Source organism: Danio rerio, chromosome 18 (genome assembly GCF_049306965.1).
Source record: "Danio rerio strain Tuebingen ecotype United States chromosome 18, GRCz12tu, whole genome shotgun sequence".
In the NCBI taxonomy this organism is placed as follows: domain Eukaryota; kingdom Metazoa; phylum Chordata; class Actinopteri; order Cypriniformes; family Danionidae; genus Danio; species Danio rerio.
In genome coordinates this window covers 7,812,999-7,835,000 of record NC_133193.1, presented here as the reverse complement: position 1 = coordinate 7,835,000, position 22,002 = coordinate 7,812,999, and the positions used below count along the sequence as shown (strand labels likewise).

At 36.8% G+C, this 22,002-nt stretch overlaps 1 protein-coding gene across 50 annotated transcripts in view; it reads right to left on the bottom strand.

Moving 5' to 3' along the window:
• Positions 1–22,002, bottom strand: part of c2cd5 (C2 calcium dependent domain containing 5) — a 66,057-nt gene that overhangs the window by 32,775 nt on the left and 11,280 nt on the right. For 12 of the 50 annotated variants that reach the window (XM_021467609.2, XM_073928946.1, XM_068214737.1 and 9 more), the window contains 4 exons: positions 21,820–21,974; positions 19,387–19,587; positions 15,041–15,129; positions 12,305–12,413 (listed from right to left, as the gene is read on the bottom strand). In XM_021467609.2, the coding sequence (XP_021323284.1) occupies positions 12,305–12,413; positions 15,041–15,129; positions 19,387–19,587; positions 21,820–21,974 (554 nt within the window). Of the gene's footprint in view, positions 1–7,380; positions 7,435–12,304; positions 12,414–14,897; positions 14,937–15,040; positions 15,130–19,386; positions 19,588–21,819; positions 21,975–22,002 lie in introns of all 50 variants that reach the window. The other 38 variants (NM_001351711.1, XM_073928955.1, XM_073928958.1 and 35 more) reach the window with 9 other exon arrangements.

Sequence of the window (22,002 nt, the reverse complement as noted above, 5' to 3'; positions counted from 1 at the left end):
CACTGATAGCTTTAATCCCTGCTAGTGCAGTCATGCTTCCCAATGGAGGACAAACTCCATCCTATCCTGGACAAAACGGCCAACAGCAGGAGGGAGTTTGACGTTAAGAAGAAAAGTGGATAGCGGGGGAAAAAAAACTCAGGATCAGAAGCAGAAGTAAATAGAAAAGATAAGAAGCAGAAGTGCAATAAAATAAAATAAAGATGTCCTTATGCTCACTGTAACCATTTCAAAAATAATATTCAAATCAGTCAAGGTCTGACCAGTGACTACTAACAATAAAACACACAAAATTCTAAATAACTAAATAAGCGAGTTGCTTTTCTGAATACATTTTTCTCCATAAACTTTTCAATACATATACAGGGGTTGGACAATCAAACAGAAATGCCTGGCTATAGACTACAATCATTCTTTAGTATGGTGTAGGGCCTCCTTTTGTGGCTAATACAGCATCAATTAGTCTAGGAAATGACAGATACAAGTTCTGCACAGTGGCAAGAGGGATTTTGAGCCATTCTTCTTGCAGAATAGTGGCCAGGTCACTACGTGAGGCTGGAGGAGGAAAACATTTCCTGACTCGCTCCTCCAAAATACGCCAAAGTGGCTTAATAATATTTAAATCTGGTGATTGTGCAGGCCATGGGAGATTTCACTTTTATGTTCTTCAAAACACTCTGTCACCAGTCTTGCTGTGTGTATTAGTGTATTATCATCCTAATGCATGGCACCACCTTCAAGATACAATGTTTTAGCCCAGTGGTTCTCAAACTGTGGTACGTGTACCACTAGTGGTGCGTGCGCTTCCTTTTAGTGGTACGCGGAAGAATCAAATATGTCATGTGAACATGCTGCATATATTTAAAATGATTTGTACATGAATACAACAACGTAAAGCCTATATTTATGAGGTCCAGGCAACATTTCCAGGTGCTGATGAATATGTTAATACTTTAAATTTGAGTACAGCAGTTTTATTTTTACTTTTAAAGAACAGTAACCTACCATTTTTAACTTTTAAAAGCACAATTTAATTTAAATGTTGATGTTTTATTTTTATTTATTTTTATTTTTTACATTTAAGCACAGTACAGTCTTAATCTTCAGACTACTTATAATGTTTAAAGTGGCTGACAATAATAAATATTCTTAATAATAGTTATTAATCTGCCACGTTTTTGAACTGTGCAGAGCTGTAGCTGCTTAATTTTGTCTACTACGCTATGTATTTCAATACTGCTCATTATGGTGGTACTTGGAGAGACAATTTTCTTCTGAGCTGATACTTGATGAAAAAAAAACACTGTTTTAGCCATTGGGCGCACATAGTCCTCCGGAAAGGTTCAGTAGTCCTCGACATGCACATCTACCACAAGCACTGGGCCTAGAAAATGCCCTGATATTGCAGCCCAAACCATCACTGATCCACTTCCATGCTTTACTCTGGGCATGCAGCAGTCTGGGTGTTATACTTCTTTGGGGCTTCTCTGCACCGTAACTCTCCCGGACGTGGGAAAGACAGCAAAGGTGCACTCATCAGAGAGCAATACGTTTCACATTGTCTACAGCCCAAGATTTTCACTGCTGGCCCCACTTAAGCCGACGTTTAGCATTGGCACGAGTGACCAAAGCTGCCAGTCCATCTATTTTAACCATGTGGAGGTTCCTCACAACAGTTGATGGAAACAGGAGATTTGAGATGCACGTTGAATTCTGCAGTGAGTTGGGCAGCTGTGGTTTCATATTTTTTTGGAAACAATCTAGGTTAGCACCCAGACATTCCTTTCAGATGGCTACCTCTTGCATTCACAGTTACTCTTTTTAGATATGGTTTGTCCTTCTTGGTGATATGCTGACATTACCCTGGTCACATCACAAAGACTTGCTGTCTTGGTCACAGATGCACAGCAATTTGTCCTCTTCTAAACTCTGATATGTCACACATAATGTTGTGTGCATTCTAATACTTTAAGCAAAACTGTGCTATTACTCTGCTAATTGTACTGGTGGAATGTGTAATCTACTAAGATTGGCTACCAGGTTGGTCAACCGTAGCCACAAAACCTCCAACACTAAATTGGCCAGTGTTTTAGTTTAGTTTAGTTATTGTTCAACCCCTGTACCTTTAGGTCAAAAACGGTATTGGCCAAGTTAAATTAATTATATATTTTTAACAATTTATACACATCTATACATTATTTTAAAATTATAATGCATATTTAACTACACAAAAATACATTACCTCTATTTGTGAATGTTTTTTTGTGTACAGTGCTTATTTTAGCAAGAACAGACTATATTTTGTATATCTATCGTTAAGGTTATTGCACACCGGGAGAATTTTACTGAGCGCAACATAGAAATCAGCCTCGTGCTTTTTCCTTGTGTTTTTATTGTGTATGCTTTTCCACTTTTGCTTAACCACCTACAGCACACAAAAGTACAAGGGAAACAGTTACAAGCCATTAAAAGAAAATTAAGTAATATGAAACTCAATTTCTACTCTTGGCAAACCGTTTTGTGCTCGAGTGCCACCAAGTGTTTTTCTGTAACTTCAGAAGCTCAAGGAACATAAACAAAAATGCCAATCTCATCAGTTTAATGCATTTTTATAAACATGACACTTTCATTTTAATCATGAGCCAGAGACAGGCGCAAACAGAAATCATCCCCGTGTGCATGTGCCTTTACTCACATTATTTCTTACAGATTCTTCATTACATTAACTACAATAGTGTTAAGCTTTTTGAAACTTCCAGTCACACAAAAACATCAAAAGATGTGCAAAAGGAGGACAAAAAATATATAGTGAAAAAGCAATCCTTCTTTAAATAGTATTTTAATCTCCTTCTGAGATATATAACCCCAGAAAATAAGTCCAAATCAACATCATCTTAGCAAATGTGGGATCAGCTTTCAAAAACATAATCCATAACACATGAATCCTTTTAAAAGGGAAGCAACAATGACCACAGAGGCAGCAGCATCGCCAAGAGCAAATAGGTCATGAGACGCCTCATGACTGGAAGAGGAGCATTGCCTAAATCCACTTCTCTGGATTTGTAGATCAAGTGGTCATGTGATCAGGGAGCAGAGGACGCTGGGTAAGGGGTCAGGTGAAGTGCAGTCAGAGCATATCAAGAAATGACCAGCCAGAGCAGAAACAGCCACGCATCCAGCTTAAGCATGCAATAGCTGCCTGACACACACACACACACTCATACATATACACGCTCATACAGAAGCACAGCGCATGGCAGCTCATGCAACACACACTACTGAGAAAAAGTTTAGGTTTTTAGGTGCTAGCCTGTGTTTATTTGAGATTGTCTGTGTAAAGCATCAATATAATCACCATAAATCGGAAAAATCTACGTTCCATGTGATTAATATGCACTAAATGTAAAATGTCAAATTAAAGGAAAAGTTCACCATGATAGATCAAATTTTGACTTTCTTATATACAAAAATAATAATAGTAATAATAATATTTCATACTTCTTTTTTATTGTTATATTTCAGCATCATGCACATCAGCAATCGTCACATAGCAGAATCTACAATATTGAGTTTCCCACACATAAACTTAACTTGGGAGGGCTGCCCAGGTACATTAATGGCCACCCAAGTTTAAATTAGTGACATGTTTTTTTACTATTATTATCATCCGTTTACAATTTTTTTTTTTTTGTATCCACCTAATATAAAAAAACATCCACGAGCGATTAAGTAGTGGAAAATCTACTTTCCTTTACTCGTTTTGCTCATTCTGTGGGCCAGTCCCAATTCTACCCCTTAGCCCTTCCCCTTACCCCTACCTGTCGTTTTGCACGTGCACGCAAAGGGCTAGGGGTGTCCTAATTCTCTTTAGCTTGAAGGCGTAAGGCTAAGGGGATGCCCTTTCAAACTAAGATTTTTCAGGACCACACTCGAAACCAGGGGGTAAGAAAATTTCCCAGAAAACACCAGCCACAGCGCCAGCATTGCTGAACCCGGAAGTAAGGAGATCCACAAATTAGTATTTTTTGCTATTATTACAAATTTTTACGACAAACAAACACATTTTAATATATTCATAACCCTATTCATGTTTTACCATCATGCTTAAAAAAAAAAAAAAAACGCTAAGTTTCGCGATCTATAATCCCCAATCATAACTCCGGTACAGCAGTTCCACAACATTCTGACACTCAAACACCCTGTCGGTAATGTCTAACGTTAGTGGCTGGGATCTACCTTTTTACAGTGTCTGCTATAATGTTAATGTATTATTTTTTTTTTTTTTTTGGTGTGTTTACATTGATGAATATGGCCACTTTGTAAATACACAGTACAGTTACAATGTTATTGTCACATTAGATCGTTATGATAACATAATATATGCCTTCAATGATTTCCTGAAGATAAATACCAAAAAATAACACAACTGGAATCACTACAGCAGTCGCAATCGTCTAATCTCATATAAAGCAAGAGATCGTGATGACATATGATGACGTGTGCAGGTGCTGTAGTGCGGTCCCAATTTTTGGGGGTATATTTTAAAGCCCTTCCCCTTGGCCCTTACAACCGGGAAAGGGGTATAAAAACAGAATTGGGATTGGGCCTGTGTGCCCACTGCAACACACAGACTTTGCAGACAAAGAGACGCGCACCTCTTTGCGTCCAGCCGGGGTTTCTAAATATACTAAAATGTCCGGAATTTGGTTTTGCTTTCCTTTTCTAAGCTGTCGTTAATTTTATGTGCACAGCCGCAAGAGAAACATTAAATTATTAATTCTTGAATCTAAACGAGAGGACGAAATTACATCTAAATTGGCTGCAGAATGTTTGAACACCATTAGAAATGGCTTATCAACTCATTTGTCTTATTTAAATAATCTACACATTTTACTCTTGTAATTATTAAAATTTTTAGAAATATTAGCCCCTTTCACACAGTGATACCAGTAAATATATGGAAAACTTCTGTTTACACAGGCGAGGACGTTACGGAATTTTACCGGAAAAGAGCATTCACACATCCATTCCAAAATACCGGTAAATTCTGACATCATTAACCAGAAATGAGCTTTAAACGGCTGCGCTTGTGTTTGTAAACATTTGACTATATCACAAACTCTGTGGATGGATCAGTATCATGAACAACTTCGATGTAAACATATAGAGAAACACTTTGGCATGTCGAGATGTACATGATATGTGTGTGTGCTGGCGCTCACTGGCTGTTTCACACGCAAAGCTTGAAGGTAAACAAACAACGGCTTATCATACGTGTCTTATCGATAATTATTTAAACGGTTGCCATTAAGATGAACATAAAAACGTTATCTGACTAATTTCTAGCAGCTAAATGTGTCTGGAAAAATATTCAAAGGCTTTTATCTCTTATAAACTGCGTGGACGTGAATGCGTCTGACTGTTCTGATTGCCTAAAGCAGACGTCTCACGTCAGCACGTTCTAGATGTGCATGCGCTCTTTCCGGCAATCTTCCTTCTGCATTCACACAGCCAGCATTCCGGCAAATTACCAGTAATGTTACAACTTCTCTTTCCGGAAAATAGATAGAACGAATTTACCGGTATTTTCAAAAAGGGCCTGTTCACACATACACACCTTTCCGGAAAATTGTCGAAAAGGAACCGTCTAAATGTGTGAAAGGGGCTATTGTCTGCTTTTATTTCTTTTTTTTTCTGTCATTTATTTCTCATTTGCTGTAGATTTTATCAATTTGATTAAAATGTTACATATTTCTTACATTTAAATTGCTTAGGCAAAACTATACAAAATGTCATGCCATTAAAGCAACCTGAACTTGAATGAGTGATAGAGAGAAGCAGATTTGACCTGTCAGTGAGTGCACATGCCTCCATTTACCATAAATAAGAAATAGTGGATTTTTTTTTTAATCGTTTCAACAGTCACTTTTTTTTACCTTAAGCCATTGTAAAGAAACAGTTTAAACAGATACTAATCAAAAATCTTGTTATATTTTTGACGTCAATTTCAAGCAGAGGGAGGAGGATGGCCCGTGGACCGGCAGTTTGAGACCCCTGCTTTAAACGAAATTAAATCACATTCAGGGTTCAACGCTAATGATTTTTTATACGGGTCCGATTGCTTGAGATTTTTACTTGCCCTGTCAAAATTTTCACTAGCCCCACCAAAAAAACTAAAAAGTTAATAGCTATTTCTTAGCCACATATTTTAAATAGTGGCAAAATTATGCCTGTGAATCTAGAATTTAAACATTTTAAATATGTTAATAAATGTATAATGAGCAAAATTCAAGATTTTATGCAAATAAAAGAGCATTATGAAAAATGTGCTGGTGTTTTAATGCAATTCTAAATAACTTTTTATAAAAATGGCTTGCCAAACTGACAACTGTTTTTTTTTTGTTCTTTTTTTTAGTTTCTTAATTTTGTACCCATGTAATGGTCTGCTTCTAAGCCTTTAGAAACGTTTTCTTTTAGCCTCATTGTTTAATTTTGCCACCATGTTGCCATCTTTTTACTGTACTGGTTGTTACCAGGTTACAAAAAAAAAAAAAAAAAAAAAAAAAAAAAAAAAAAAAAAACATTCTCATCGGTACTGGCCGATAGGGGCCAGTAACAATCCTGTCTACTGTCCCGAGTGTCTTTCACGCTGGCCCCGGGCCACTGGGCAGTCCTTATTGTTGCAAGTGGTGCTCGCTGCAGAGCCATTTGGGCGAGCTGAGCTCCAGCGAGGGGGAGCTTGAGCTTGAGCTCCACCTTTTTTGCACTTCTTCTACGAGTGATGTCACTGGGGGTAGGGTTAGGGGTGGGGTTGGTGTACGCATTAAAACAGCTTACAGGAGGCAGAGCAAGAGCTCATGCTCCCCCTCGCTGGAGCTCAGCTCTGCTTAAATGGCTCTGCAGCGAGCACCCTCTCTATTGTTGAGCCCTGACATTAACAATCACGACAACTGAATGGTTTGAATGTAAGATTTATTGAATCACTCATTAAGACAGACATTTATAGTAGTAGTAACATTATTTCATTTATTCATAAAAGATTTAAACCTACAGACACCAGTCTACAATCTAATTCTGTAATAATATGAATTATTCTCATCATTGGGATCATTTTGCGTCAATATCACATACTATCCCATAAACTGTGGTTTAAATCTTCCTCAGAAGTAAGAAAATCATAAAGTAGATGATAAAATAATTCAATTATCTGGTGAACTGTCCCTTTAAGCATCACTGTTTCATTTTCTAATGGAGATTAATCAAAATGCACTACATAAAAATGACTATTTATTAACAATTAACAGTGTATCAGTTGAGCTGCCAAGGGCTGCGTATAAGTGTATGCATGTGTAAAAAGCAGGACTGTGGGTAGGGTAGTACCTGCAGTGAAACTATTCCAGTCTAGCAGTTTGTATGACCTGGTGTTACCCAAGGCTGAGCCAAATCGCCACATTAGTAGATCGGTTAAAGGAGCGGAGAGAAAGAGAAAGAGAGAAAGAGAGTAGAAAAGAAAAAGAAAACCAAACACCAAACTACAAACGAGAACACAACACTGGACAACACCACTCCACAGGAACTGCAAAGTCAGACAAGAGTTATCAGAGAGGATGACCACAAGAGCGAGAGCAAGAGAGAAGAGATGGACAGAGAGGGAAAAATACAGAGGTCTGGGAGAGAGAGAGAGAGAGAATGAAGGGGAGGGGGAAAAAGAAGTGAATTGAGAGAGAGAAAGAGATAGAGAAAAAGCATGCAGCAGCACTGTCAGTGGCTCTAAACCAGCACATCTACAATAAAGAAACTACATGAGCGGCTCCTTCAACCAAACCATGCTTTAATTAACGCATTCACACGCACACTAGTAAAACCTTCACAGCTCATTTACTGTATGTGTTGTGCAATGACTGTGTGTGTTTGCAGTTATCTAAAGTTACAATTAAGAAAATAAAAGAGCATACAGCCTGTGTGCTCTAGTTTGGAGATTAATTAAAGTTTTCTCCTTTTAATTATGCTCTAAACACTATACTATACTAAACAACAGCCTCTGTGTGTGAGGGCATCAAGTCAGCATGTAAAATAGTAATGGGTAATGGCACAGCTTGGTTAGTTTAAAGTTTGAATGCATGCGAGTTGCAGAAAAATAAATAAAAATACAAACACAAATCTAAGATCTATGAAATGGGGGGAAATTGCTAAAGGTTTTGAGTTATGGGGTCTTCTTGAGGATGATGATCACATGTTGGGATGAGCAGGAAACAAGAATTAGAAGTATGATATAAAAAGTATTATAAAAGTGATATAAAAAGACTGAGTTCATGCAGGAGGGATGTGAAAACATTTTGGAAAGCTTCATAAAAGTTGAGATTCGGTCATCATATGTATACACTCACTGGCCACTTTATTAGGTACACCTGTCTAACTGCTCGTTAACGCAAATTTCTCATCAGCCAATGCAGGCTGGTCGGAATATTTCAGAAACTGCTTATCTACTGGTATTTTCACACACAACCATCTCTGGAGTTTACAGAGACTGGTCCGAAAAAGAGAAAAAAGGGAACAAAAATAACCACTCGTTACAACCGAGGTATGCAGAAGAGCATCTCTGAACACACAACACGTCCAACCTTGAGGCAGATAGGCTACAGCAGCAGAGGACCACACCGGGTGCCACTCCTGTTATCTAAGAACAGGAAATTGAGGCTACAATTCACACAGGCTCACCAAAATTGGACAATAGAAGATTGGAAAAACATTGCCTGGTTTGATGATTCTTGATTTCTGCACGACATTCAGATAATAGGGTCAGAATTTGGCATCAATACCATGAAAGCATGGATCCATCCTGCCTTGTATCAACGGTTCAGGCTGGTGGTGGTGGTTTAAAGGTGTGGGGGATATTTTCTTGGCACACTTTGAGCCCGTTAGTACCAATTGAGCATCGTGTCATGCCACAGCCTACCTGAGTATTGTTGCTGACCATGTCCATCCCTTTATGACCAGTGTACTCATCTTCTGATGGTTACTTTCAGCAGGATAACGCAACATGTCATAAAGAGCGAATCATCTCAGGCTGGTGTCTTGAACATGACAATGAGTTCACTGTACTCAAATGGCCTCCACAGTCGCCAGACTCAATCCAATAGAGCACCTTTGGGATGTGGTGGAATGGGAGATTTGCATCATGGATGAGAAGTCAGCAAATCTGCAGCAACTGCGTGATGCTATCATGTCGATATGGACCAAAATCTCTGAGGAACATTTCTAGTAGCTTGTTGAATCTATGCCACGAAGGATTAAGGCAGTTCTGAAGGGAAAAGCGGGTCTAACCTTGTACTAGTAGGATGTACCTAATAAAGTGGTCGGTGAGAGTATATTTTTTATTATTATTATTTTTCATCAACTCAAAAAAAAAAAAAAAAAAGAGAGTTACTGTTGCCTTCTATTGACTCAAATCTGCCTTATCATTCTCCTTTGGCATAAACAAGGTATTTTTACCAACAAAAAAAATACATGAAATCATGTTGTTCAAGAAATCAAATTAGGTCTGAAGTTTCATAAACAATATATTGTTGATGGCTTCAGTTCCAATCTCCTAACCCTACTACCTTTTTTCTGTTAAACTCCAGCAGATCAACTTGACTGTATATATACACATGTCTTAATGCATTCAATTTTGCCATGTGATTTGCTGATTAGATATTTGCATTACAATTAGTTGGTATTTTGGAAATATATTAACCATCAAGTGTATAATACAATTACACAATTGAATAGTTTTAATTAAAAGTGCCATAGAATAAAATCTGGATTTAGCTAGGCATTGGTAAGCGTTCAGTACATGAAAATGCATGCCATGAGCCACAAACCCAATGGTTTCCTCATTCTCATGTAAAAACCAGAGTGTGTAAAATTCCAGTGAAAAACAGGTCAATCAGATCAAAACACAGATTGTGACTAGCCACATGGGATCATTAATATGCATGCCCGAGGCTTGACTGGCCAAAACATTTCCTAATGAGATTATAACGATCATTTTGTTCCTTGTTTTTAAGTTCATCTAATCTTGTATTGCACATATGTATGTAGGACTCTTATTTTGAAAAACGACAGGCTTTAAGAGCAAGCAGGCAGCCATGCATGATCTCGTCTGTTTATAACTCGCCAGAATGCAAAATGTGGGATACAGTATAATAAATTAATTCAGCACCCCCTCAAAGAGGCACAAGGAGTCTGTTTAAATGATCTTTTGTTAGATTAACGTGTATATTGCGAAATGTGCAGCATATGTTTGTAATAAGTCAATAGACATTTGCCAGAGCATGCTACCTTTCATTTACATATTGAAATTAAAAAATATTTACACAAAATAAGTCATAGCGCTTCACTTTTTTCCACATTTTTTTATGTTACAGCCTTATTCAAAAATGGGTTAAATTCATTTATTTCCTCAAAACTCTACACACAATACCCCATAATGACAATGTGAAAAAAAGATTTTTTGAAATTGTTGCAAATTTGTTAAAAACAAAAAAACCTGAAAAATCACATGTACATCAGTATTCACAGCCTTTGCTCAATGCTGTGTTGATGCACCTTTAGCAGCAATAACAGCCTTAAGTCTTTTTGAATATGATGCCACAAGCGTGGCACACCTGTCTTTGGGAATTTAGCCCATTCCTCTTTGCAGTACCTCTCAAGCTCTATCAGGTTGGCTGGGAAGTGACAGTGTACAGCCATTTTCAGACCTCTCCAGAGATGTTCAATAGGATTTAGCTCTGGGCTCTGGCTGGGCCACTCAAGGACATTCACCGAGTTGTTGTGAAGCCACTCATTGATATTTTGGCGGTGTGCTTTGGGTTATTGTCCTGCTGGAAGGTGAACCGTCGCCCCAGTCTGAGGTCAAGAGCACTCTGAAGCAGGTTTTCATTCAGGATGTCTCTGTACATTGCTGCACTAATCTTTCCCTCTATCCTGACTAGTCTTCCAGTTCCTGCTGCTGAAAAACATCCCCATAGCCTGATGCTGCCACCACTATGCTTTACTGTAGTGATGGTGTTAGCCTCATGATGAGCGGTGCCTGGTTTTCTCCAAACGTAACGCCTGGCATTCACTCCAAAGAGTTCAGTTTTAGTATCATCAGACCAGAGAATTTAGTTTCTTATGGTCTGAGAGTCCTTCAGATGCTTTTAGGCAAATTCCAGGTGGGGAGTGGTCTTCCGTCTGGCCACTCTACCATACAGGCCTGATTGGTGGATCGCTGCACAGATGGTTGTCCTTCTGTAAGGTTCTCCTCTCTCCACAGAAAAATGCTGGAGCTCAGACAAAGTGACCATCAGGTTATTGTTCACCACCCTGGCTAAGGCCCTTCTCCCCCGATCACTCAGCTTAGCTGGCCGGCCAGGTCTAGGAAGAGTCCTGGGGGTTCCAAAGATCTTCCACTTATGGATGATGGAGGCTGCTGTGCTCATTGGAACTTTCAGAGCAGCAGAAATGTTTTTGTAACCTTCCCCATCCCTGTCTTGGAGGTCTACAGGCAATTTCTTTGTCTTCATGCTTGGTTTGTGCTTTGACATGCACTGTTAACCCTAGGACCTTATATAGACAGGTGAATGCCTTTTCAAATCATGTCCAATCAACTGAATTTACCACAGGTGAACTCCAAGTAAGCTGCTGAAACATTTCAAGAATGATCAGTGGAAACAATGTACTTGAGCTCAAATTAGAACTTCACAGCAAAGGCTGTGAATACTGATGTACATGTGATTTTTTAGGTTTTTTATTTTTAATAAATTTGCAACAATTTCAAAACATACTTTTTCACATTGTCATTATGGGGTATTATGTGTAGGATTTTGAGGGAATAAATAAATTTAATCAACTTTGGAATAAGGCTATGACAAAAAAGTAAATGTGGAAAAAGTGAAGCGCTATGATTACTTTCCGGAGGCACAGTACATCTCTTTAATGCGATGCTAGACTAAAAATGGTATATAAGCAGGTTTACAAAAAAATATGGTTTATAAATGCAAAGGAATATCTGAGGGACATAGATGCCTCAAAGAAAAACAATGAACATTATTAGTTCATAATATGTTGGAGATGAAAAAAACAAAGGTCAAGAGATGATGTATGCGATGAAGAACTGATACTGTAAACACAACATAAGCCTCAACATGCACACTTTCAATAATAGCATCATTAATAGACCTCAATAATAGCATCAGGTTTCATTGTTTGAAAGGATGTAAATGTGTTGTGTATGTGGCGTGTTTAGTTATTTGCACTGGTGTAATATGGGCCGCCTTACCTGGGTTGTGGATTCGATCCAGAAGCTTTACTGAGCGTGCGCTGACTACACCTCCAACGTGAAGGAGAAATCCAGAAGGGAAGGAAGTCAATGTGAAGAAAGGGTATTCCTGAAATACAATAAAAACAGTGATGGAGGTGTCATCCAGATAAGACAGTGGTGACCCAATGACATTATAACAAATGCCATCAATAACAGGTGAATTTCTGATTTAATTGCGCAGAAATTGAAACCTGTGGCTCATGCCGTTAAACAGTCAATACTTTGCAATCGCAACTCAAGCCTCATGCACAGATTCAGACACTTTTTACTGCGTAACAACTCTGTAAAGTGCAATACATCAGGACTTTAAGTGGTTTATAATGAGTAGATGCTTATAAATGATTACATTTACTTTTCAAGTCCACGTGAACAGTGTTGGGCAATAAAGCGTTACTAGTAATGCGTTACTGTAATGGCATTACTTTTTAAATATATTAAATCCATTACAATATGATGCATTTGTCCGTTACTTGGTAAATTAATTAACTTTAGCTGCAGTCTAGCCCACATCTTACTTTACAGTGGCGACGCATTGTAGGATTGGTAGATGCCAACCAACCACTGTAAAGAAGACGTGTTGTGTACCAGACGCAAGACTGGACAAAAGCAAAATAAACTGGGTGCATGCGAGAGAGGCCAAGTGTGCATGCGAGAGAGAACGAATGCGTGCGGGGCAGGCCGATTGTGCACGCAAAAGACCAAATACGCGTGAGAGAGAGACCATTAACGTTACTATTATTAATTACTATTACTAATACTACCATGTTTATCCTTTCAAATAAATGAGCACACATTGGTTATCTGTATAACAAAATTGATTAGTTTAGTAGACACAGTGACACATTTATATTTCCGAACACGATATTTAAATGTATAGGGTTATATTGCTCAGAAAAATGCTGAGATTTATTTATTTATTTATTGTTAAACATTTTTATAGGTGTTATACAACAGCAGATTTTGCACTATGAATATACACAGCTTACTTTCCCCAAGTTGCTGATGTAGTTTTTGGTTAGTTTGAAAATTCCTCATCAATTTAATTTGAGCAGCTGTTATGTTTTTGTTTTGTTTAGAATGCATACAATTTATGGTTATCTATAATAGCAGTTTTTTGGTGCCAAGTTTCACCAAACTGATCCTTGATTATTCAGATTATATTCATTTATTTATTTTATGAAGGTTTTGTGTTTGTTGTAGAATGTCGCTAGTTTTCATACTCAAGCTGTAAAAGAACATGTTTGAGGGATAAATACAAACTTTTATGATGCTGAAGCAACTTTAGTTTTTGCTTTTTTGTTCTGGTTTGGTTTATTATATTGTGATATGTTTTTATTTTTATGTTTTATTTTTGTATTGCTGGTCTGAATTAAATAAATTAGTGTTTATAAATTGTAGATAAATAAATTAGGGCATTAATGGGAGCATTAAAAACATTCTTTGGAAAAGTAACTTACTTTTAACAGTAATGCATTACTTTTTGAATGAAATAACTGGTAACTGTAACTAGTTACTATTTTTCCATACTTAGCACAACACTGCACGTGAATTAGAAGTTGCTGAAACTTTTCAGTATGTTGATGTACTTCCACCTGAAACGGAATATTGGGTAGGGGGCGGAGCTGTTGCACATTATTCCCTAAAGTGCAAACAATTGCGAAGAGCGGATGCAGCTGCTATAGAAATCGTTAGGTTGTCATCAATTGAAGCTCCGCCACTCCAAAAGTATAAGCAAGTAGTCAGACTTTGAAAAATACCAAAACATTTTTTTTCTAGTGGATTAACTTGCATGCACTAATTATTTACCACAAGAAAACAATGCGAGCTAGCATAATAAACACTGTAAATTTCAATTTCAAGTGGACTTAAACTCATCAGTCTGGGTGACACTTTATTTTACTGTACAATTCTCACTATTAGCAAACCATTAGCTAAGACTTTTATCTCAAACTTGCTGTTTATGAATAGTTATTAAGGTAGTAGCAAATTATAGGGTAGATATAGAATAAGATTATGCAGAATATGTATTGTATAAATAATAATAAACAGCTAGTATCTTAATAATAGGCAGGTAATCAAAGCCCCTAGATAATAGTGAGAATTGATACTTAAAGTGAAACCTCATTCTGATATATGGAAATACAACATTAATATAAAGTCCTGATTGAAAGCCTATACAAAATTCTTACCAGTACGTTCTTGTCATTCAGCTTATCATTGCCATTAATGTCATTATTTCACAAGACATTTCACTCTTTCACCAAAAAAACGGACAGAAATAACAGCAAAACTGTGACAGACTACTAAACATGAGAGCTTCCTAGTACCTGTCGAAGGTTCTAGAACATTCTGCATGTAAATGGATGCATAAACAGATGATGTCCAAACCAATAGTCACAATAAAGATGTGTCATTGGTTTGATAATGTAGTCACTGGTACAGTAGAAGAGATGAAGTTCTTCCAGTTCAAAGTTCTCAAAAAGGGAGGAATTTGGGGAACAAGAAAGATTGTTTGGTCTGAAAACATTCGGCATGCCTTCTACAGACATACCCCCGTCCTAACAAACGCTTCAGAGGATGATGAAACCCCCTGAAATCCAGTGTGAGAGCGGCAGAGCGGAGAAACATAATTCTCATAATCATAGTTCCATTTAAGCATGTTTGTGAATATGTAAATATGTGTCTTTGTCTTACTCTTTGTTCCAGTGCGGATTGGGTCTGCTGCCTCAGAAGAGCTTTAAGAGGCCCCGCCTCCTTCCCTGCACTTCCACCACTTCCCATTCCTATTCATGATGGAGAAGAGAGAGAAATTTAAATGGAAAGGAAACCATGATACAACCAAATACACATACGCTGACAAATACATTTGTACGCCTATGACTGCGTTTACATAAACAAGAACAAAGTCATGTTCATTTAAAATGGTGCGATTACATTTTTAACCATTACGCTGCTAGTAAAAGAATCAAATAATTTCCTGTCAAGTTAACAAGTTGTTAAATAAATTTTGTTAACACAAAGTACTCCATGATACAGATGGATGGTAAAAAGTAGAAACACATTTTTAGAGTGAGAAGGATATAAATATAAAGACTAAAAAATCTAAGAAAAAGTGCTTCAGGGAAATTAAGGTGTTGGTGCTCTATGGATAAGGGATTCATAAAAATAAACCGCAAAATAATAAGGTCCCATTTACACTAATACATTTCAGTTTTAAAACGACATTTTAGAATAAAAAAAGATTCATGCGCACACAGGCGTTTTACCTTGCGTTTTTGAACAACTTTCCGTCCACACTATACCGCTAAAAACGCACATCACGTGACCACACACACAATCTGGCATGCACTGCAACAATGAGAGCTGTGCACGTCGCACTGTTCATCAAGGATCTATGGCTGGATCTAATCTTACTATATTTGTTAAACGTGATATTTAATTCATTTTGTTGTCTATATCTAGTGACATATTCCTCGACATTGGTTTTTTGAATCTATTACTTGTTCTCAGGTAACGTGTTTTGGCTGAGCGCAAAAAAAAGTTTATATTAATTAATATTAATATTAATTGATGCAACCGCGTACACCGATTCTGCACAATTGCTTGCCTTTATTTGCTATAATGTATAAACTTATTGTATGTTATACCTTAAAAAAATGCCATTTTTTATTATTAAAACTGATCTTCAGCAAAAGAAAGAGTGTGTTTTGTATTTTCTATGAAAATTTCAATAAAGGAGGCAGTTATATGTTATAGGCTTTTGCATACAGTGAAGATGACGATCATATAAATATGCAGTTACACGACACCTCAACATTTTTGGTGTCTGTTCACTTTGAAGATTCACCCGACGTGTCCTCGGGAGTTTGTTTTCCACACCAAATTTGCGAAGTCGGAAGTTACAAGTACAGGATCCAAGACTGAAAATTGTGTAGGCTACTTAATATCCAGGAAAAAGCCCCAATCAGAGAGGCGAATGTCGGCAGCCCCGCCTCTCCATTTTCCCCTATCCAAAGTGACACGGAGGAGCAGCATTTTAAAATGAATACGGCCTCTCCAACATTTTCAAAAAGCTGTTTTCGATGCTCGAAAACTCTGCCGTAGTGTGGATGGATGGCGAAACTGTAGCCAAACTTATGCGTTTTAAAACTAAAACGTATTAGCGCAAATGGGGCCTAAGTCCAAGGCACTCGAAAAGTAAGTAAAATAGTTAAAAAGCCTTCATTAACATGGCTATTATTTTAAAAGCCTACGCATTTTAGCAAAACTAGCTTTTATCAGGGTGACCCTACTAATAAAGTCTACATTTGATGTATTGTGCTTTTCTGTGCTGTTAAAATAAGAAAAAAAAAGCATGTATACAGAATTATTCCAATAGCTATGAAGCACACCTCTTCTGGGAATAAAGGCTTCCCCAGAATACTTTAAAAGAAATTGTGTGCATGTAAAAATGGTTAATATAGACTCAAAAGTGTATAATTTTATGTTCACCAAGGCTGCATTTATTTCATAAAAAATACAGAAATGTACTAAATTTTGTTTTATGCAAATCTGATTTCGAGACTCAACAGCCTTCAGTGTCACATGATCCTCCAGATGTCAGTATGATACATTAATCAGCTAGTCAAGAAACCTGTTTATCCTTTGTTATTGTATATTTATTTAATTAACTTGTCACTTTTGAACAATTTAATGTGACCTTATTATAATAATAGTACAGGTATTACTGTCATATTAATAATAATAATAATAATAAATTTAAATAGGCTTTTCAGGACACTTAAAGCGGTTTACACATATTTGTGGGGAATCTCCTCATCCACCACATTAATTTTTGAATGATACTGCAAGTAATTTGGTCCCAATAAGTGACATTCTCTTTTACTCTTTTACGGCAGCAGTCTAATTAATTCAAAGCAATTTTATCTTGAATGTTTAAATTCATTTGGGCCAACTTCATATTCTTAAAATGTGATAATAATATTATTATTGGATAAATAACAAAAATAATGTATTTGTGAGCCCATAAAATGCATTTAGAGATCCAGACCTATTAGGATAATCCATAAATCACATGCAAAAAAATATGTTAAATTAATTTGCTAGTTTGAAGACTTAACTGATTATTACATCTGGACAGATAAAGACAATTAGAAGACATTTTCGGACACACAAGCTCAGAGCCCAGGCACTTGAAAGTAAGACTTAATAAAACCACCCAATAAGGAGATGACTGATGGCCTAGTATTTTGCTCTTCCATTGGCAGAGAAAACTAATCTTCAGTCAGGCTTTGGGGGGGAAAATAACTCATGCAAGTGGAGTTTTGGTAATTCTGAGAGCTCAAAAGTCATTAAACCACACCGCTCATCATATCATGCACTAAGAGAGTGCGTTCATTGCAATGGGCATGTGGGCAAATGAGTCAAAATTACGGTGGCCGAGAGAGCTCAACATGCTGCAACCTAAGAAAACATATGTAAATAGAAAAAAAAAAAACACCAGCAAATTAAGAAAACACCGGTTTGACAGCACATGTTGCAAATCCTCACAACACAAACAAATAGGGACCGGGCTGGGATTTGCTTATTGTGCAGTGATTATTAGGCCCAATCCCAAGTCAACCCCTTAGCCATTCCCCTTCTCCCTCGTTTGGTGCATTCACGTAAAGGGGTAGGTGTGTCCCAATTCTCTTTAGCTTGAAGGTTAGATAGCCCTTGAAACTGAGATCTTTGTCATTATTACGAATTTTTACAACAAACAACCGTATGTTTTGTTACATTCAGAATGGCGTTCGTGTTTTACCATAATGTTTAAAAAAATATATGCTAAAATAAAAAAAATGGCTATAATCCCTAATAATAAATCCTGTATAGCAGTCTTACAACATTCTGTCACTCAATGACACTCGAACACCTTGTCAGAAAAGTCTAGTGGCTGTGAATGACCTTTTTACAGTGTCTGGTAAAATGTTAATGTTGTTTTTGTGTGTTTACATAGATGAATATGGAAACTGTGTACAGTTATGAGTTTATTGCAACAATTTATCGTTATGATTACATGATAATGTTGCCATCAGTGATTTCCTAAAGCTAAATACACAAAAATAACGCAACGGGATCGTCGATCTCGTATGAAGCTAGTGATTGTGATGATGTGTGCTGGTGTTGCAGTGCTGTCCCATTTCTTAGGGGTACATTTTGAAGCTCTTCCCCTTCACACTCTGTTTTAAGGGCCAAGGGGAAAGGGTACAAAAACAGAATTGGGATTGGGCCTTAAAACAGCTGTATCTCTTTTTTTGTTTATTTTAACACTCTAATTTCATGATTCCTGCATTAATACATATTATTAGCCCAAATAAACTGACTATTGACTGTGAAATGTTAAGATAGCTAAATTAACTAAATATCCTCAACTAAATATAATTTCAAGGTTAAAATATAGGTGCAGATAAGAATAATATTGAAAAAAATATTAGTTAAAAACTAAAACATTAATTTAAAAAAAAATATATATATATATATTTAGTAGGCTATTGATACAAAGCACAACATAACATCAATACAACATGCTAACTTGAGCACCAGTGTGCTCGTGGCGACCCGGGTTCAATTACCGTCTCTAGGTCCCTTGCCGATCTTTTCCCTCTCTCTGCTCCCAGTGCTTTCCTCTCTGAATTCTCTACTGTCCTATCAAAATAAAGGTGAAAACCCCCTAAAAAAATTATTTAAAAAAAATAAAAATAAAAAGATCACAATGTGCATGTTTGTTTCAACATTTGCATGTGAGGATTTGCATTTTGTATTTGTGTTTTCATTTTGAGGACAGATGAAAATATTTTCTTCATATGCTGGTGTGTTTTTATTTGCATGTATTGCAGCATGTTGAGCTCTCTCTGCAAACAAAAACAAAAAAACATTTGTTAGTACAATTTATGCATGATATTTTCTTAGGGGCGGCACAGGGGTTTGTGTGTTCACACTGAATGCAACCACTGCACTAAGAGTTGAAGGTCACGGGGACATCAGTGAGTGTGTCCTACCAGAGGCCGCCAGCAGCAGTTCCTCACTGAAAGACACGCTCTTTCTCAGCATGGCTGTGTCTGATTGGCTGACATGGAGAGGGGGAGGAGTTGAACTCCTGGAGGCCATCCCTGGCCGTAAGTGACAGGGCATATGAGTGGAGGGGAGGGAAGATGAAATGGACTCAAGGGCGGGAGTACTGGGACACAGAAACATCCTCACTGACAGAGAAACAGAGGTGTGAAGACATCACATGAGAACAGAATGGGGTTGACCGAACTGGAAAGGAAACTCATGAAAACAGGGATGCAAACTCATGAGGTGTTGAAAAAAAAAAAGATGAGAAATTCACAGGTTTCCAAGTATGTTAAGATTTTTTTGTGGTCTGTATCAAATAAGCAAAATTTGATTTAATCCTCATAATTTCTAGAAGGCTTAAGTTAATATTCATCATTATCATCATCATCATCACCATATGGACTAAGAAAAAGTGTTGTTTTATTAATTGGACTGGTGCTGGGCAAAAGTTAATCGTGATTAATTGCATCCAAAATAAAAGTCTGTTTGACAATATATGTGTATTATATACATTTATTATCCACATGTGATAGACACAAAAACATACAAAACTATTTTGTTACATAGATATTTTAATTATACATTTAATTTGTATCTTATAAGGCTGCACAATGTGTCATTTTAGCATCAATGTCGCAATGTATGTATCTGCATTAGTCAAGTCGCACAATTAGATTTATTAAACATTAAACGATTATTAAATATAAATCTTTTTTATTATTTATACAACAATGACCATTTTATTTTACAATTGATTGTTACATTTCTGTACTTAGATACAGATTAATGAATAATTAATGAAGTCTCTTAGTTAGAAATATTCAAATCATCTGGAGAAATTGAATTCATATCTTAAAACACACAAACACACACACACACACACCAGAGCAAGACACAATATTGCAAAGCCAAATTTATTTTTATAACTAAATATAAATAAACATTCTCTCAAATATATGCATGCATGTGTGTATTTAAATATCCACAGTATGCACATGTAAATTATGTCAAAACAAACTTTTATTCTGAATGTGATTAACTTTAGTCCAGCTCTAATTAGAAGACAATAATATTTCACCAATTACAGTATATTTTTTTCTAGTTGTAAAAATATTTCTGTTATACTGAAGAGGAATAGGAAAAGGAATAAAGATAAAAAAATAAAACTGAAGTGTTTTAATTTTGAACATTTTACCATGCCCTTGTGTTTCTTGTGCACCTTCGTACGCCTTTACCTGCTGTCTAGGACTGATTTTTGAGGAAAGAAGACCAATTAGAATGCTGTTCTTAATTTAGATAAATACTCTTTAAATAGAGTTGTTTGCAAGCAAGAGTTAAATGTTAACTTTGCTTTTCAATTTGTGAAACCTCAGGAAAACCCTATGCACATGTACATGTAGCATTGATGTAATGAAACACGAGTCTGCCCAAGCAAAACTCTTAACATTTTCATTAAAAAGCAGAATATTTGAACTTTATCTCCACCTTTAAAAAGTTACTTTTAAAAAGTAACTTAATTTATCTAAAAAGTAACACATTCAAAGCAGCATGATAATGAGAAATGTAATTCATTGTTAGTATTATTGTTATCATCGTCATCATTAATATTTCACAATTATTAGACATTCATATTGGAATTATTGCACAAATATCAATATTGCACAAGTCATCACAGCATTAGATAGTTGTTTCTGTTTTTTGTTAATCCTAATTGATGTTGTTTTCAAATACAACAAATCTCTTAATATACAATTTGCAATGGTGCTCATTTATTTTTGGTGGGTGCCCTGCATGGGTCCTAGTTTGGGCATCTCTAATTTAGAACAATATGAAAGTAAGTACAGTAAAAGATAACAGACTTTCATTGTTTTTGGTAAGCAGTACTCTTCAATAATTTAACCTCAAGTTTATTAGTTTTGCCTGAAACAAATAATAAGTGACCAATTTTGTATAAGAAACAGAGGATCTAGCAGAAAGCAGAGTAGTTTGCATCCCAGAAACTATAACAAATGAGCATGCATGAAACAAAATCAAAAAACAATAAAAGTTTCTATAGAGAGGGACTAATTTTGATAAAGAAGGCACATTGGTTGTTGACATTTCAGATTTCAGATGTGCAAAATCCGAGATAACAGCCTTGATGCAAATAAAATAAATAAATACATTTTACGAACAGATAAAAGTAACAACGGAGGGACAACACAACTGAAATAACAAAACTAGGCCAAAACAACAGACACTGTGCCCTACACCCTCTGCCTCTGGGCCTTGACACTGGGATCATATTGATTTGAATGAAGGCCTATGAAAAGAGAGAGAGAGAGCGTCTGGTGGAGTGCCCGGAGGTCTGACAGGGGTAGGTTGGGGTATCTTACCGGTTTTGGGGGTTAAGCTGAGTTCGGTGTCAGAGGAAGAGGACTGGCGACTGTAGGACTTGGAGGGGGAGAAGGAGGAGAAGGTTTGTGCTCTCAGAGGGGTGGGGGGTCCTGAGGATAACGGGATTCCTGGGACCTCCTCCCCAAAAACTGGCCTGTCAGAGCAAGGAGGAACACACTCCA